The sequence below is a fragment of the Pyrgilauda ruficollis genome, unplaced genomic scaffold, assembly GCF_017590135.1.
Source record: "Pyrgilauda ruficollis isolate IOZ18807 unplaced genomic scaffold, ASM1759013v1 scaffold27, whole genome shotgun sequence".
In the NCBI taxonomy this organism is placed as follows: domain Eukaryota; kingdom Metazoa; phylum Chordata; class Aves; order Passeriformes; family Passeridae; genus Pyrgilauda; species Pyrgilauda ruficollis.
Window position 1 is genome coordinate 317,784 of NW_024524044.1, and position 19,151 is coordinate 336,934.

The 19,151-nt window shown below is 37.2% G+C and overlaps 1 protein-coding gene across 1 annotated transcript in view; it reads right to left on the minus strand.

The window, feature by feature from the left end:
- CNTN1 (contactin 1) overlaps positions 1-19,151 on the minus strand; it is a 206,735-nt gene that overhangs the window by 21,495 nt on the left and 166,089 nt on the right. Inside the window, exons 15-19 of the mRNA XM_041471486.1 lie at positions 16,837-16,957; positions 13,574-13,732; positions 10,221-10,370; positions 6,739-6,809; positions 3,216-3,450 (exon numbers count right to left, since the gene is read on the minus strand). Coding sequence (XP_041327420.1) covers positions 3,216-3,450; positions 6,739-6,809; positions 10,221-10,370; positions 13,574-13,732; positions 16,837-16,957 — 736 coding nt within the window. The remainder of the gene's footprint in view (positions 1-3,215; positions 3,451-6,738; positions 6,810-10,220; positions 10,371-13,573; positions 13,733-16,836; positions 16,958-19,151) is intronic.

Below are 19,151 nucleotides of genomic sequence, written 5' to 3' on the forward strand. Positions count from 1 at the left end.
ATTGTGTAAACTGAAAACAGTCTTTGATAAAGCCTTTGAAGCATCCAGTGATCTTTTACTAAATGGGACAGCAGCTCACATATTATATACATAAGATTTTTAAAGTTAGTTACACACAAATACTCGTGTATGCTGCTCAGTCCTAATAATACAAATTTTTTGTGAGAGCAGTTATTAGATACACAGCTGCCAAGTGGCACATACAAACATGAACATAGGTGTGAAATAATCCAAAGCACCTTTCAGTAAGGCATACATCATAAGGTTGATTTTGTTTGTATTCTTAGTTCTGAACAACAGACAACATAGAATACAGACCATCATAATGTGATTGACCTTTATCCAGGGCTTAGAATATTACAGTCTAGTTTCATTTCACTGCTGCTTGAATTTTAAATGAGGTAAGGAATAAAGAAAGGCATAAACTTAGCAATGTCTGCAAAAGATAAAGTTTTCCGAGTTAACAACAGTTCTCTGTCGTGAACCTTTTGAAACAAGTTGCAACAGACAGGCATGGCAGCCCTAGCTGGGGAAAGCTTTCATATACCTAATCTTCCAACTGGGCATCCAGTCAACTATGCATCAAAACAGCCACTGTTAAGAAAAAAATCACTAACATCTCTCATGAAAAGTATCCTAGGTAACAAAATAATCTTATATGCAAAGTTACCTTTTGTAATTGTCTTTCAATGGCTGTTAATAATGCAAATGTCTAATTAAAAAATTATACATTATTGCAAAATTGTTTTCACAATGACAGGAATTTAGATAAGCAAGAGGCCTGTGCACTCATTACTAGCAATCATTACTTACTACTAGCAATGGCAGATATGACTAGCAGTTGTCAGACATGGAACTTGGCTTACTCTCTGGGAACACAGAAATTCCCTAGACACTGAAGGGAATAACAATGCCCAAAGTTACAACTAGAGAAACATAGATCTATTATAGAATACACAACTTAGTGGAAAAGCTGTCACTATATTTATGTATATATGGATATTTATATACATCTGTATGGGTACAGAAGTATAGGTGGAATAGTTGTGATCATCTAATCTATTCCCAAATCACTGTCAGACTCTTCTCTACTGTATCCATTACAGAACTTTCCAAAAAATTTCACACTGAAAAGTTTCAGCTGCCAGGGCTTTTGCTGATACAATACTCTAATAATATTTAATCTGCTCATGCTTGTTTATGAGCTGCAAATAATTTACATCCCTATTTGTCATTTATGTTCTATAAATATTTTGCAGACTCTCCTGAGCCAGAAAGATGGCATCAGTTGCTTTCCTCCAGTCTTCTAATTAATTATTTCTACTGATAAAAAGAAACGTGTTCATCACAATATAGTCTTTTCACTGAAAATATGTTGGTCATCACACAATTATCTTCTAAGCAAAGCTATACAAAGTTCAGGTTGGCAGCCAGTAAGCATGCTACAAGGTATGGAAGTGATTTTGTTCATGTGCTAATGCTGGAGATGTCCAGGAGACAATTCTCTCCTCAATGATCTTCAGAGTAACTTCCATTACATCTCTTGGAAAAATTCCTTCTAACCAGCTCTGAAGTGCCTGGATAGGATATAGGCACTAGTCAGGGTCACAGCTCCGCACAGGATCTGTGAGCACTACTGGTAAGGTTTGTACTCTTGTGCTTGAAATCAAAGGAGTAGGTTCACAGAGCTTCTATTTCTTTTGCAGTCTGCATCTGGGATCATTTAACCACAAATGTTTTTCATCAGGTATTTGCACTTTGCTAAAGTCTGTGTTAGAACATCAGCAGCCACTCAAGTGACCTCTTTATCTGGAAGCTGGCACTACTGCACATTTGCTTTTCCTCTGTCGTTTTGAGCTACTAGACTCTACCATTTCCCTGCACTTGGAGACCATACAAACACACTTACCACTCCTGACATGGTATGGATAATCCTAACATAAACACATGGGAGCTTATCAGTCAGTTGTCGATAAAGTCTCTGAGGAGGGATGGATACTTAAGTGTAATTGATTGATATTCCTTTCTTTATACTATAGCTATTTACTAACACACTTATTCAATTGGAAAAAAACCCCTTTCTGGTGTTGCAGCAGCTGTTGAAGATGATTTGCTAAGGTGTGCTTTTCTGAGAAAAAAGATTAGTATAATCCCCATCAGCCAGCTTGGGATTGAGGACTCTTCCGTCTTTTCTCTGTGTGTGGCCGATTTGTGAGCGAAGTTCCCATTAGCGCTAATGGGAACCATGAACACAAATCTCCCATAAAGTACACAGAGTACAGAACAGAATCGGAAGTGTGAGAATGTGGCCCTGTGATCATATCCCTCCTCTTGGCTCTTTGGTCTACATCTGTAGACTTCATGGAAATTTTGCTCTACGGAAATAAAAATACTAGCAGTTCTTTGGGTTTCTGGCAGAAATTAATAAACAGTGTTTTTTTAGAACAGGCTTGAGTGATGATAACGCAATTAAAGATGTTGTATATATTTCTTCTGATTTAAAGTAAACTTTCTTCCAGTACTTTGTCTCTTCTTCTAAGTTTGGAAATGTCATTTAAACTTCAATCCTAAACTTCGCAGCATGTAAAACAATTACAGTAAGAATTAAGAAAAATATTTTAATGGAATGTGAAAGAGGTTTCTATTAAATTACTCACTTGATAGCTCTAACATGCAAACCAGAATAAAGTATATAACAGGGATAATTTATATGAGACTCTAAACATGCTGGAAATGTAACTAGATACAATTGAACTATCATTCTTTCACAATTTTGGGCTAAATTCTGATACTGACCTCAAATGCTAGGCTTTAGTGTGGTCTGTTAAGAAGAAGAAAACTAAGCATATGTCAAATACATGTGCCAAGATCACAGAGACATTGCTGAATAAAGATCTAAATGTTTTAGGTGACCACTGTGAAGAGAATATTTTTTTTTTAAATATTCTTAAATCTTTTAACAAGCTGTGTGAATAATCTTGCATCCTGCTGTGTATTGCTTATTGCCAGCAAGTACAGCCAGGTGCTCTGCATTACACAGAAAGCAGAAAGTGGAAGCTGGCCATTCAGAACAAGAGTTTTGTGCAAGCAATGCACAACCTCCCTGCTGAAGACGTATCCTGCTATAAAAATCAGTGCCAAGGACAAGGTTCTACGGGTGTCGGTAGTGCTGATCTAGACCCACAGTGTAAAACTCATTTGGAACATTTACTCACCATCTTGCGCTGAATAAATGACAGCAGTGAGGCTGAATGGCCCATCCCCTTTGTTGTTAAAAGCTTTCACTTTTACTTGATACTGAGTTGAAGGTGGCATTGATTCATCCTTGTGGACATATCGGCCAATTTCAGGATTAGTAACTGTAACTCTTCTCCATTCTTTCTCACCAAACGGCTTGAAGGCCACTATATAACCAAAGTTATTGCCATAGTGGTATTCTCTTGACAAAGGCTGTAGAGACAAAAAATAATTTTTGCTAAACAGCTAGGTCTAGAATTAAATATAAATAATGCAGAAAGCATTGATATGTATATTGTAAAAACACTGAACTAAACCTCCATTTCATCCTGGTTTCCTTCAATGGCTTGCTTCTACCCCCTTTAAAATAGGCCCTGTTAGATATCCAGTATTAGTGTATTTGCTAGGAAAACATTTTAATAACTTTTTCCTCATCTGAACTCAGTGCAACACACACCATGTTATCTCCCACAGAAAGAAACCAAGAATAATTGTGTAATAATACAGAAAAAAAGACCTAAGGAATGAGGCACAGCAGATATGTAACACAGACGTATTATGCCAGTATAGGGGTCCATGTACGTGTGGAGATAGATATTCCTGCAAAAGAATCACAGTGAAGAGAAAATCTATATGGCTGGCCCAAATTATATTAATTTACTGAAAGTTTGTCATCTAGGCAACTGGCACAGCTGACAAGGAAAGATGGACACATTCAAAGAATGACTTATCCTACCACTTTTCGCTGATGATGGAGGGGATCCAGATGCTGATTTAGACTACCTAGCTTCTAACTGGCAAATCTTTTAATGAAATGACTCCCACTTTCAGTGCAGGCATTCAAGGTACCTATCCAAAGTATATCTTAAAACTATAGCTAATCTCCTGTACCTAGGAATACTGGAAAAGACCAAATTAAGGAAGACAATCTGCCATAATGCATTTTTCTTCTTTTACCAACGCTCTACAGTCAGTGATCCCTTCTCAGTCCATAGAGCTTTTACCACAACTATTAGACACTGTACCCAACCAGCCAAAATAACATCATTCATCTGTGCATCAGGAGGTTGACCAGAAGCATCCTTGGAAAATAAGCTCTCTGCATCACCTTTTTCCCTAATGGAAACCTCACAGAGATGAAATAGCTCATCTTGAGGCAAAGGTCTTGGAGAGGTGACACAGAGAGTAATTATTCTCCTTAGGTGTTTGTCCTCTACTGCAGCACTTCAGCTAACATGTGTGGAGATATTCTGAGCAAGGTTTTATGAAACTTCCATGTAGCTGATCTTCTGAATCTATCACTAAATGTAACTAAATGTTTAAAATAAACCAGAATTAGATCTCATATGCCAAAGTAAGCAGACTGGATGAGGCCCTAGCCTCAGAATGATTTTCAGCCAGAGCAAACTTTAGAAGCCAGGGATGGCACATAAAAATTATACTCTGAAAGGTCTAATATGAAATTTGAAAGCAGCTTTCCTTCCAATGGCTGCACATAATAAGTAGCTGAATAGTTTGTAGAATTCACTGAAAACTTTGAAAAAGAAAATGGGAGAGGAAAACACAAATGGGGAAAAATGAGGAAGAATGGGCATGCCACTCCTAGCTCTCCTTCTCAGTTCCTCTTTCAAAACAAGTCTTAGAAGAGCTTTGATTGCATCTCTGGCTGTCTCATTCAACCTGGGCTTATGAATCATAGAAGAAGCTGAAAAGGGGTTGGCAGCAACATGTGAACCTGCCATACATTTTGTTCTTCTCTTCTTAATTAAGGACTATTTAGAGTAGCATATGCAAATGTCAGCACATTTGGGGGAATCAATATATATTTTTATCTTAGCCTTACAGATAGATATATTGTTGTCTGTCAGACTCTGCGAATCTACAGTCTCTATTTAAAAACCCATAGGATAGAACATTCTTGGGAAATAAATGCTTGAAACCATGCTTAATTTATCTCACTAAAGGAGCTACCCAAAACAGATGTGAAAAGCATAACATTAGGTAAGAGAAAAAATGAGAATATAAATCTGCCTGGGTCTACAGGAAATACTAAACTGATCTTGTACTTCTGGTCTTGCATTAGTCACTATTCTCCTGGTTATATTTTCTTTTTTTAGTTCGGTCACAGCCAAATTATCACTGTATTGGAAATGCCACGAGTGCCAGTCTTCACATACAATGCAAGAAGCAGCATTCTGTATTTTGTTAAAGTTTTTAGAAGAAAAGCTTGTGAAGTAAAATAATGTAGGTCTTCTGCACCTGCCCATTGCATGAGTTCTTTTGCTCTTCAAAAATAAAGAGACCAGAATTCAGCCAATTAGGACACTTTTACTTCCTAACCTATTATTAGGGAAGCTAAGATACAACATTTCCAATATATTGTAACAGAACTGTGGACCTCTTTTTTTCAGAAACTTAGAAATCTTTTCTTCACTGCTAAAATACTTAGGAAGATTGAATAAAAAAACCCCCAAACCCCCAAAAAACCCCAAAAAAACCCCAAAACCCCCCAAAAACCCCAGCCAGGAAAGCACAAATCTGATAGATCAAAGATGTGGCTGGCTATTTCTGTCATACTTGAGAACTTTCACAGATATATGATCAATCCTAAGTACAAAAAGAAGAAAATATGCATATGGATTAAAATCTGCTTATTCATAAGGAGAATCCCTGCACAACATACATGCAATTGGAATTTTGACATCTTTACATTACTTCCCCCAAGAAAAAGCACTCTTCCTAGAGGCAATTCAGCTGCTACAATGAAACAACTATTCCCCAAAAAACACAAACGGCAAAATGTGCATTATGTATCTCACAGCCCTACAACAGAGAACAGAGAGGACAACAGAGAACAGAGAGGACAACAGAAAACAAACTTGGTAATTTTCTCAAGCGTAACACAACCATCTTTCTTTGCCAGAGGTAATACTGCTGTAACTTCGTTTTTCCTGGCTACTGATAGGCCCTGACATGAATTCAACAATATTTTTTTTTATTATTTCTTCTCCCTAGCTTCCCAAATACCCTGCAGTAGATTTCAATTCTCTGTTTTATGCTACTTTTGCCTATGCAACTTTGTTTATAAATCCTTATCATCTCCTGTGCTGCCATTTTCTTTCCTCTTACCTTGGTTCCTCTTTTTCCTTCTTGCTTTACCTATATCTACAGTACAGGTAAGTTTTCAAAACCATTGCTTCAACAGCAGAATGAAGACTGCTTTTAATGATGCATTATCATAGTCAGTATGTGTTTCAATCCCTTGATTTTAGAATGTTTTAGATGATATTTTAGAAATGTCCAACATATGAACCCCTAAGGTACTCTCTTCCTCATTCCTTTTGATGTACTTTTTCATGAGAAAAGTCTGAAAAACTATATATTATATACAAATCCTGTTCTTACAAGACCCAGAGACAAAGCATCCACAGGTTTCAGGAGCAGCAAGATCAGATATAAGATAGCACAGGTTTCATGCCATCTTGCATGCGCAATACTTACCATCCATGTTATTGTCAGCTCTCGATTGCTTCCACCCCCTCCTCCAACATCAGAAGGAGCCACATTAGGAGCTAGTGAAACAGAAGAGACAAGAAAAATTACTACAAAGTATGCAGCAGACAGCTGCAAGGCCAATGAGCACACGTGGCACACACAATTAAAGTAATGATGGTGTGCCTTCTGCCAAGAGTAATGTCTAGCTACTGCTTCAGGAGATGTGCCAGCTGTAACCATAGCTAGCCATCATTCCTCCTTCTCCCTGTATTATCAACAAATATTTAATTGAATATTCAGGAATGGAAAATTTCTCATAAGTCTTAAGAGAAGCATGCTGTGTATTGTTCTTGTGCTTTCTCAGATGTTGGTATGCCAAGGGCTCAAACACCGTGGACTTGCACATGTAATTGCCTCAGTACACTGTGATCAGTTACACCTAGTTCAATGCATTCACCTGCCCTGTGTAAGGTTAAACTACGCGTCTATCTTTGAGGCACTGGCAGCCTAACTGTATTCTAGATTAGTGGCACATGTCTTCTTGATAGTCATGTTCAGGATGGGTAGACGTACCTAAGGAAAACTGGCATAGCACTTTTTAATTTTACACTGATTTTACACAGTTTTTTACACTGATATTCCGTGTAATGAAATATGATCTGTTGTTCTGTCATTAGTGCTCAGCTGGGTGGTAAAGCAAGATACATTCAAGGACTCCATTATAAATCATTCCTATACTGTAATTTCTCTCAGACTCTTTGCACTGAGTGCAATGATTCTGTTGCTATCCTCTGTGGTGTCTGTGTATTCATCTGCTGTCACTCAATATGGACACACAATGTTCCACTGAAAACTTAGCACAGTTAACTTACCTACAGGGCATTAATTATGCCTCAGATATGCAGGTATGAGCTCTATGCCCTACCTAAATTAATGTGTTCTTTGTGTAAAAAAATTCTGATAGGATCAGACATTTTCTCCACTACTCAGTGAAAGTCATAGTGCTCAAGCACTATGTAAGTAAGACGTTTGCTGAGGCCTTCTCTGAGGGTCAGCTGAAGAAGAACACAAAGCAGAGCAGAACTAATGTTTTCACACAGGAAAAAACTATGTAAAAATAAATTTGAAATTGAAATCAGCATTCAGTACATGGTTTGCATTATTTATTTCTGTCCTTTCTGAAAACAAATTAGTGGAGATCAAGACTAAACATACATATGACAAATTGAGAGAAAGCTGGAGTTTGTTACTTGACCTTGTAGTTGCACTACCTATTATAAATATATAGCTTTAGAGCTATGTTAGAAGCAGAAGGTTGCTAGAATGTTTAGGTAGTCAAAGAAGATAGATAGATAAACTGCCAAAGAACAGAAAAAACCTGACTGTTTAAAGTCTAACAAGTCATTCTTTTCAAAAGAAACTTTCTCATTCTCTCAACCATTAAACCCAGGTTTCTCTCTCTTTTAAGACCAGGTAACTAACACAGACAACTACACTTAGACAATTACTCTAATGCACTCAGAAACTAAAATACATAAAACCTTGACCCATTGAATTACAAGAAATCACTGTGAAATGTTATTGATGAAGCAAGCTGTTTCATTAAAAATAAAAAACATTGCACACGGTCTTAGCATGTTAATAAGTTACTGAAATGAGTTATCTACCAGAAGAGAGACTTCAAAATTGAAAAACATGCTGACAACTTTAAGTGTAACAGACATTATTTGTCACTCACATAGTACAACAAAGACACAGCACTGTTTGTTGCTGTTTAACACAGAAAATGTTAACAATAACTACAATATGCAGACATGGATTTTTGTTTGTTATTTACCTTTTCCAGAATTACATGAAAACATACATAGAGTTGTGCATACTGCTTCTGTAGTACCCTTGACATTGACAGTGCAACCCAAATCCTACTGATGCTTATAACAAATTCCAGCTCCTGGCAGAAAACACACTTGGGTGAAGAAGTTAATCTGTAAACTGTATATTATTTATACCCTATTTTGTCATGACAAGAAGTGCTGACTGATGCCTTAGAAGACTATACTACCGTTTGCATGGTTTGCCAAAAACTGTCACACAGTCTGCCAGGGCATGGTGCAGTGCCCGAGGAATCAGACAACAGACTAAACATACCACTTCTTGCAAAAGAGGTACATCCTACTACAAAGCTGGAAAGTATGCCATTTTTCGTGAGGCTACAAAGAATGCCATGAATGTAACAGCACACTGCAAACTGCCTATTTGCAAACCACCCCTATTCCCCATTCCCCACTACCCCTATTCCATTATTTCTCTCCTTATCTATGTCTTTCGTAACATTTGTAAATGTCTATCATGCACCAGACTTCTCCCATGGATTCTTGGGCCTTCAAATGAAGCTCTTGAGTCATAAAACATATGATGCTAGCAGTCAATTTTCTAGGCAGTGATTATCTTTTACTTTAGTATTCAAGTTCCATGGCTTTTTCTTCATTATCCAAAATAATTTAACCAATTTCTTTTCTTTTGCCCCAAGCAACAAAATTTTAATGGACCAAATTTGCCTTTAATGAATGTTTTGAAATTTACAATGCAAAAACATTTTACTTTGAAAATACTATCTAATCAAAGTTATGACCTGGCAGGTGTAATTGCAAAAGCTGTTTTCCACACTTTGGTTTTTCATTTTTAGTTTCAAAACTCAAGCTATGGGAAACAGTTGTAAAGAAATCTAGACTGCAAGTGGGTGCTACTCTGTGGTGTACAGGCTTTGTTGGACACAGTCTTTGTGCAGTGGACATTACCCCTAGGACACTGCTGTTATCTCCTCTGTACAGTCAAACCAGAATGTATTATCTGGAATTGTAATATATAAGTCCTCATTTTGGAGAATTTGTTACAAAAAAGATGTGCCTGAGCCTGAAGAATATCCTTAAATATGCTCTGAGCTATTAACACTGAGCAACCAGACTGGTAAGAGAATACATTGTGTTGGATGACATGATGTAAGAAGACACCAGACCAAACCTGCAATCACAGAAAACTGGCACTATCCAGTAGAAGACAGTTCTTTAGTTAGAATACAAACCAAATGGCAAATGGACATTTTCCTTGTTAAATACGTGCATGTTTTTTTTTCCTAAGTCCTGAACCAATCTTCCAAACATGTGCACACACTCATACACATACAGCCTGGCTGACAGATACAGTGGGGGATCTCTGAAAGATGCAGTATGATTCCATTTCAGCAATGAAGACAAATTTGTCATATCATTCTTTTCTGTCTGCTCTGATGTCATCACATCTTCATAGTTTGGTACTTGCTTACGACAATCTGTAGTAGTGGGTGGCTGAAAATATATTCTCTGCACACTGGATCTTATAAACTGCTTTTTTTTTTTTTTAATAAAGCCTAGAATTACCAAACTGGTGAACAAAAATGTAAAAATTAAGAAACACATTTTAAAAAACCCTGACATTCTCTGTTTACGTACGAGCGCCTTCAGTTCTAATCCTCGGCGATGGCATGCTGGGCTCTCCTGTCCCCAAAGTGTTTGTTGCTATTATCCGGAATTCATATTCCATCCACGGAATTAAATCAATCACTGTAGCAGATTCCATATTTCCTTCAATATCTGCTGGGTCTAAAAAAGAAAGATTAATTGCTTTAGAAAACAGCATTTTCACACTTAGGTCAGCAACAGTGTGGTTAATTGTGACAAAACTTGCATTATTCTGCAACCACACATAGAAAACCGAAGGAAACTTGACATTCTACATTAGGAATATCACATTTTACTAAGAATACCCACAGCAGTGACTGGGAATTTGGAAACTATAACACTATCTTGGATAAACCCTTATTCACATGTAAGTTTTAACTGGGTGTGAACTAGTGCATGTAGTTATGAGATTCCCTTACTAATTACATATTGTAGCTGTAGAATTTCATTTTACCTACAGATAAATGCAATGAGAAATTTGTAATTCAGAAACAGTAAAATAAAAATTCATTACGTGGACCGACAAGGGCTCGACATGTAGGGTTCAGTCAATTGATGAATGAGTTTATAAAATGTAATCCTAATTTGGTGAACCTAATTAGTGAGCATGTTATAACTTGCTATCTGGTTCTGATCAACAAATGTAAAGGTCCTTGCAATTCCTGTGAAAAGACTTGTAATTGTCTTAAGGATGAGCTTCTTTATCATAAATAAAATGAGTAACTCATGACTGTCTGCAATTCACAGACAACAGGGGTTGTTTCCATAGCTGTCTGCAGCTATGGAAAGACAGAGGATTTTAATTTATATACAAACAGGAGCTGTTTGTCAAATTAGAGTCTCGTGTTCAGAGAAGGATGAGAACTGAGATATTCTGCACTGGAAAGGCAGCTGATTTGGAATGAAAATATAAATGCAATGCCTGCAAAAAACACAGACAACAATAGTGTAAGCACTAGATGGTGACACCACTTTCCTCTTCCTAATGATCATTACATTTCATTCCAAAGTGAGGTCTTGAAGGAGAAAGGAACACACTTTCCATTTTTCTTTCTACCTGACCACCACCCTGCTTCATCCTTACTCAAACTATTTTTCTGTCTAGTCAGTAAAGCTATTGCAAACCTCCCATGTCATCCAAGTTGTGTTATAAATTAAACATTCTTTAAATGTCCTTCCTGGGCTATGTCTCATCTCTAGATTTAATTTTACTGTCCCACAGATACCCAGAACAATTATGAACACTTGGCAGAATGAGAAACTGATCCCCTTAACTGGAAAGAGCAACATAAATGTAAACAACTTATTACATAATCCATTCATACATATTTCCATGCTGTGATGTAGAATACACTTCTTTCACAACTCAGTATTATGAAACCTGAGATGAATGATTTGGTTGGGGGAATAATGCTAGTAGTAATAACAACAATATTTCCAAAAGGCAATGCCAAAAAGTACATTTTCTTGTTTCACACATTGGAAATTAGCAGCATGAACTGATAGCCTAAACATTTGGTGACAGATCAATTTGGACTGTTCATCATGCTTCATTAATCTGAAAGCTAACGCTGAATCAAAATGGGAGCAGCTCAGCAATTAGGTAAAAGCTTGCAGTGATGCCAGTGATGGTTACTATGATGATTTTATCTATTTTGAGGGAATCATCTATTTAACAAATTTCATAAGTGTGGTTCAAATGAAAAAGTAATTATTTTGAAAACACCAGAATAGTTACTTTCAACTTTTCAGAAGTTAATAAAGTATACCTTTTGTGTTAGTGCCTTTAAAAAGGAATTCAACAATCTAGATTCCTCCCCGTCCCACCCAAGTTGTAAATCCCACTCAGCATTCTTTAGGGTAAGACTCGAAGTCTGACTGCATATCTCAAAGACCGTCCCAAGTAATTCTGAGAAGCAGAGAACTTCAGAGGTGCAGAGAAGTTCATCCCATCATGCCTATAACATTGCAAGTAGGGAATCTTCCCGAGAAGTGAGAAGAGTGGTTTCAAGTCTCTGCTCTGAGTCAGACAGAATGAAGACTGGAAACCAACACTTATGTTAACACTTACACCTCCATTTCCAGTTCCAGTAATGCACAGCACAAACAAAACAGGACCAGTTGCCACCTGAAATTCTTCACATTTCCTTATTTTGTTTAATTGAAAAATAAAGAATGAATAAGAAATAAAATTAACTTATTATGATAACAGAGAGGCTAGTCTAAAAGGATTCTCCTTCCTGCATGTATTTTTACAGAACCAAATAATCAGCTATTTGAACAGCTCTAATTTCTACATTAATGTTTTAAAGTTCAAAGAAATCTATTTTACAGAAGCCATTAAACAAGATATAAGAGATAAGAAGGGGCTGGGGAACCCATATCACCAATATCAGTGCTGGCTGATGGAGGCAATCATATCCAAGCGAACTTCATACACTACATAGTCTGAAAGAAAAATATGAACTGAGGCAGAAGGCCTACTATATCTAACTTTTTACTCTAAAAAAATGTAACAGATTTTCAGTTCAATATGTCAGTCTGTTTCTTACATGTCTGTAGTTTCAAGTGAAAACTTAAATGGAAGACAATCACTGAAACTATTACTGTTCTTGGTATTTAGAAATGCTGAGTATGTGATATCTTAATTCCACAGGAAAGCACTTAAGTTGTAATTTATAAGGGTGGGATAATGAAACATGTTGATAGGAAAATTCTGTATAGCTTGTGACAGTGCTATCCATCATAAAGCCTTTAGAGATACTAGTAGCTTAAAAATATTTTAAAACTTATGCTTTTATGTTAAATCCTGCAAAAAAATTTACGTTAGCATGTCCTGTGCTCAGGTATGTTCCTCTTTAACTGCAATTTTCTGGCACAATGATGACATCCAGTGGTTAGAAGGATAATCTTAGCTATGTTTTCTCTAGGGGTGCCAGTTTTAATGCAATTGGAACTTAGTGTGCTCCCAGGAAAAAGCAGACAATTTTAACCAGCTTTCTCCATAACAAATACAGAAACATCCACTTTTCATCCAAATTCACCTGTAAATAAATTTTAATGATTCCAGTAGTTGATGTTGAAAGTTTTAGACAACAAGGAAAGAGGTAAAAAAACAGGCAACAACTCTGGCTGGTTCTTTTCTGTATTCTTGATATTTAGTTCAGGCCCTCCAAATGCTGGGAACAAAACCGTTGACAAGACACTGACAGGACAGTAAACCTGCAGCAAACATCAACAGCCTCCCTGGTTTCCTTCTACTTGATTACTTTCTGATTAGTCAAACTTTCTAACAATCATACTTTAAAACTTACTATCTTTATTTCTTCTGGCATTACTCTTACCTGTTTTGGCATCTTTCCACTCTTCAGATAGAAAGGTTTTTGATTGGATAGTGTATTTAGAAATAGGACTATGATTGTCTGTTCCACGACTCCAGGTAAGTGCTACAGCAGTGTCTCTAATTTCTTCTACTCTTATACCTCCAGGGGGGCCTGGAGGACCTGGGAAAAAAAAAAAAAAAAATTAGCACAATTAACGAATTAAATACGCTGAAAGTATCAAAGTTAATCAACTTTTAATAATCTACAGAATGATTCAGAGGACAGCTGCTCTTGCATTTTATTACTACCAAATAAAACTTCCATGATTCTTGTCTCATCAATATTGAGATAATCTTAAGTGAAAAGATGATACTTTGAAAATGTTCCTGCTCTTTTTACTAAACAAAACTGAACTCAGGAAAAAACACAAAAAATTTTCCTTCTCAAATTCCACCTAATGCTGACCTTATTGGGGGCGCACCTTTAACATACACTTCTGCTTGTACCATATAGGCTCTGGCTGCAAGTTATGTGGGAAACCCTGTAACTTATTTTGGAGAAAAATAATACCATAAAAGAGATTTCTATAGATCTCTTCCCATTTTTCTTGGCCTTCATATTACCCCAATGTGGTAAACCCTCATCAGGTTCAAAGTTCCTACAAAGTTCTGGTTTTGTTATTGTGCTTCTGTTTTATGTGATACACAGTTATCTGATACATATTAACTGCTGTATAAAACCAGATACAATGCATCAGGACTACTGAGATGAATTTTCTGCTCCAACATTCAGAGATAATAATATGCCAACATTATTGAGATAATTATCCAACAACCTGATTGAACAAGTCCCAGAGAATATTAAAAAAACCCAACAATACCATAATATATTTCTCTGCAGTATTTACAGAGAAACCACAGAGAATCAAAACAAAACAATAAAAAAAATGGAAGGAGATTTCTACATCAGATCTAAACACACAGTGTGCCAAACGTATTTTCAGCTCCTCTTTATTTTCTCCATACAGCTGAGCCAAAGGACTCAAATGAAATTAACTGAAACAAAAGCATATATTAGCATATATTGCTGTTCCTTTGTTTCAATGAATATATCCTTTAAGCAAGCAATTTCATTCCTTGGATCTCCCTTTCAAGGTAAGGACTAAATACCTCACTGCATGTGGAAATGGGTTCTTACTCTTCACAAAGGATGCTGGAAGTAGAAATTGTTGTTAAGAGCTGATTTTTAAGACGAAGGTTGTTGGTTAACTCTCCAACCTGATAACATGCATGTTTCCTATCCCAGCTCTAAGGATACACACAGGTAAGTTTTGCTGCAAGACCCATTCTCCTGCAAGACTGTTCACTTCAGAAGCCCTCAGGCTGGAAGCTATGGAAAGGTTCATCAGTCCCAACAACTCTCCTTCTTTCTTCAAGACACCTCTTACAGCTTCTCACCTCAGCATCAGCTTCTGAAAATGGCATGTCTCAGGAAACATCAACGGCCTTAGGAAAAGGAAAAGGCTCCATAGGAAAGCTGATACTGGACCCACAACTAACCCCAAGGTTGGTAGTTGCTTTAGCAATGGGGCACGGTTCCACTGGGTCCCAGTATAGTGGGCAGAGCCAGGTGCTGATATACTGGTACCAGGGACAGTGAACTGGCTGCATCCAGGTGACAAACTGCTGCATATATCCAAGTAGTCCACCCAAGAGGCAGCTACCCACACCGCAGGCCTGAAGCACATCCAGGAGGCATTCCCCATTCCAGAGCTGGAAGCAGGCACATCTATAACACTGCTCCAGCGAGGCCAGCACAGGGCCAGTGAGGTCTGTAGGTGCATGCAGGGGCTGCAGAGTCTTCAGTGGACCAACATCACTAGCAATTTAAACAAGATCACACAGAACAATCCACATGAACTGTTAAATTGTTTTGTGAACAGACAAAACACCTTCATGTCCCTGCAGTGACAGTGGCTATCCTTTACTGCTCCACTGATGAGATGCTCTGGAACATAGCTGTCTTCATTCTCTGCTGTTGCCTCTTCCTTACCAATGCAGTGAAACTACAATCCCACATTTGTCATATTTCATAAGATAATTACTCTTGGCCTGGTAAGATGCTGAGTCTTACACTCACAAAAATGGCAGCTGTAAGCAGAACTGTGTTCATTGCATTAAAATCTGAGAATAAAATGAATGTTAATTTCTTCTACAAAATAGTCTCTCAGAAACTCTAATTACTGGGTTGGAACGGGAATCAGAAGCTTGATAAAGCACCTTGTCTTTTAATTTTTAAAAGGAATTGCTTAAGTAATACTAAGCCATATGAACAGATCCTACTCTTTTACTTTGCAGATCTATTCTGTAGTTTCATCACTTACCATATTTGCTTTGACATTTTACCCAAAACTGCTGACATTTCATGGGCTGTTAATATCCATCAAAAAATTAAATACAGAAATATTCAACTGCACAACAACCTGAGATAACAGAAGCTCAGGACCATGACACTAGCTATACTTCAGCTGCTACACAGCTCTGTGGTGTGACTCCAAGGTGGGGCAAAACACAGCAGCAAGGCAACTCAATGTACAAGTTATATCAGTTCTGAATTATCAGCAAAACAGAGCATTAGCACTTCAGAATGTGTTATGCCCACAGGCATAAAAGAGAGCAAAATGCCCAAAGGTCATTAACTCATGCTATTAAAACTTCACATTGTAACAGATCTTGTAGGATGTATACTGTATGAGCAAGAACAGCATTTTGAGACTACAGTAACACTTAACAGACATGAATCAGAGAAAAACTGAGATAAACTTAACCTCAGATGTCTTGGTTTCTGTAATTTGAAAACTCAGAATCCTTTTAATGTAGGTCTAGTATTATACACAATAATTTAATCCATACAGCTTTATGAAAAATGAGAAGTGACTTAGAAAAATGTATCCAGGAGATACATTGAAATGATCCTTGAAATCTATTTTTAATAATGAACACCAAATTAAATTATATAAAAATTGCTTTCACATAAGGAAAACACCATATTAAAAAATCCTTATTTCTTTTCAGGAAAACACATGCAAAATCTCTAAATGTCTGCAACCAAATCAGTACCCTGAGTAGAATTTTATGACTTTGCTCATTTATGGACTTCTCATTTTAATTTCTGCCCTCTGTTGATGAGAAATTATATATCCTAAACAATCAGAAACACTCTTGTTTTGGTGTCTTGTCTAGGTGAAAACCAGCCACATTTCTGTGTTACCTGGAGAAGCTTACCTCTTACCACAAGGTCAGCTGAAGCTGAGGAGTTGTCCACAATTGTCTGAGCAGTGCACATGTACCTTCCTGCATGCCGCAGCTGTACATTTTTAATCAGCAGCTCACCATTGGATTTAATCTGTCACAAAAACAACACTTAGTGAAACTGGTAAACATCCCTGGGCAGCTATGTGATACCTGTCTACACATCCCTCCCAACTGACTTACAGTGGTTGCTATTTCTAAAAAGTAAGTGCTTACTCAGAGAACGGATCACCCTCAAACATACATCTGATTTATAGGACAGTTGTTGAAAGGGTCCCATGTTTCCTGAGGAGCTGCAGCTCCTCAAAAAAACTAGACACTTTAGTAAATTATTATTAACAAGTCAACATTTCCCTATTACTTTTTGAAGCCCATATCTGAAAACTAAATTGAGTCAAGAATTTGTTCATAAACAACAAATGTCCCATGGTTTTTCTGCACCATTACTTGCTTTTTTAAAACACATTGGCAGGATAGCACATCATGGAGTCCTGCTAACAGAGGAGGATGCTGTCTGTCTCTTCCTTTATAAACCTGAGTTTTTGTCTCAGAGAGGCTACAAGCACAGCCTTAGCAAAGGTGCACCAAGACCTGCCCTCCCTTGCTGCTGAGGCCCCTGTCAGGCTGGACATGCTCTTCCCCCAGCTCAGCTCTCACTGCTCCTTGGCAAACAGCAGGTCCCCAGGGAAGCAATTTACCTTTCAACAAGGCTCATACACTCATCATCCCAGACCCTAATCCTTCCTTAACACTCTTCACCAATGCCAGACTATTAGGAAATACACAGCCATGTTTTCAGATGGCTGTGTGGGCCACTGGCAAAGAGAATATCGTATTTTTATCCTATGACACTTCTGAGTAACCAGATATGCACCTGTAAAACAATGAGTGGAACAGAGACTATGTGCACCACAACTATTTCTTAATAAAAAAACACATTTTATGTGAAGACTTTAAGTGCTAAAAAATAACACTTGAAATATTTTGCTTCTCCATCCTGCATTTTATTCCAGAAAAAGATTACTAGGCTAAATCAATGGGTTATACGTGTGCTAGACTTAAAGGGATTTCTCTAAAAACCCAAATGTTCTCACCAAAATACATCTGAACTTTCATGGGAGTAAAAATGCTAGAAAAAATTAATACATGGATTTATACCACACTATAGCAACAGGGCCAACATTCAGATTTTCTAATTCACTGAAAATTGTTCAAAAATATAACTGAAACACCCTCCACCCAAAAAAAAAAACAACAAAAAACCCAAACATTGAGATAACTCACTGCAATCCATAAATCCATAAACCTTTACATGCAGGAATAAAAGCAATTCATATGCAAAATGGTATATATAAAAAAAATGCAAAAATATTTAGGTGTAAGAACTAGTGCTATCATCATCACAGATGCTGTGCTTCAAGACAATCTCAAATAGTATGGGCTGTGTGTCTGCATTTAGACATTCAGAAAAAATGAAATAAAGCTAATACCATCCAGTTTATGTTTCCTGATTGAAAAGGATGGGGGGAGAAAGCAAGGTTAAATATTTTCCAAATGCTCTGAAACTAGAATGAGAGCTTATAGTCTATATTTAGGGGAGATTAAAATACCCAGACAACACTACCCTTTTCCTTTCCAGACTCCAGTGAGGATTTTGGTTGCCAGCTTCAATTTCTGCTGGCATAAAATTTCAGTGCAAACTGAAATCTGTTAGCATCAATTTTTTTAGGTCCACCATAAGAATTCACATATTTAAGAAATTGCTGTGGTAAATAAATAATTGGATGAAAGAAGAATTAAGCACACGTGAAAGAAAGTGCTTGACTACTCTCTCTGGCTAGCAATACTTCTGCTGATTGCCTTACAGGGTCAGCAAGAAAGGCAGGTTACATTGTGCCTTCTCTCTTTTTGAGTGACACAAGTGCTGCTAGCAAGGATTAAACAGATCTGCTGCATCAGTGAACAATCCAGTGTTCCTGATACATTCCAGATATTTTCTCTCTAAGTTATTATTAAACTATTTCCATGTGAATATATTTATATTCACACTTTTCACTCAGGGCTAATACAGCTTTTAATTTGATTTTTCAAAATGCATGCATCCTACAGAGATGAGGAGAGTCTGGGATAGTGCCATTTCTGTGCTCATGCCTCCCCAGTTTATTCATGAGAACTGCAATAAGACTGCTGTGGCAGACAGCAGCCTTTGAAAATCTGCTGGAATTACTGCATAAGTGAACACTGTCTGGCTGAGCACCTGACTAATCACATGTGAGCCCTACAGTGGG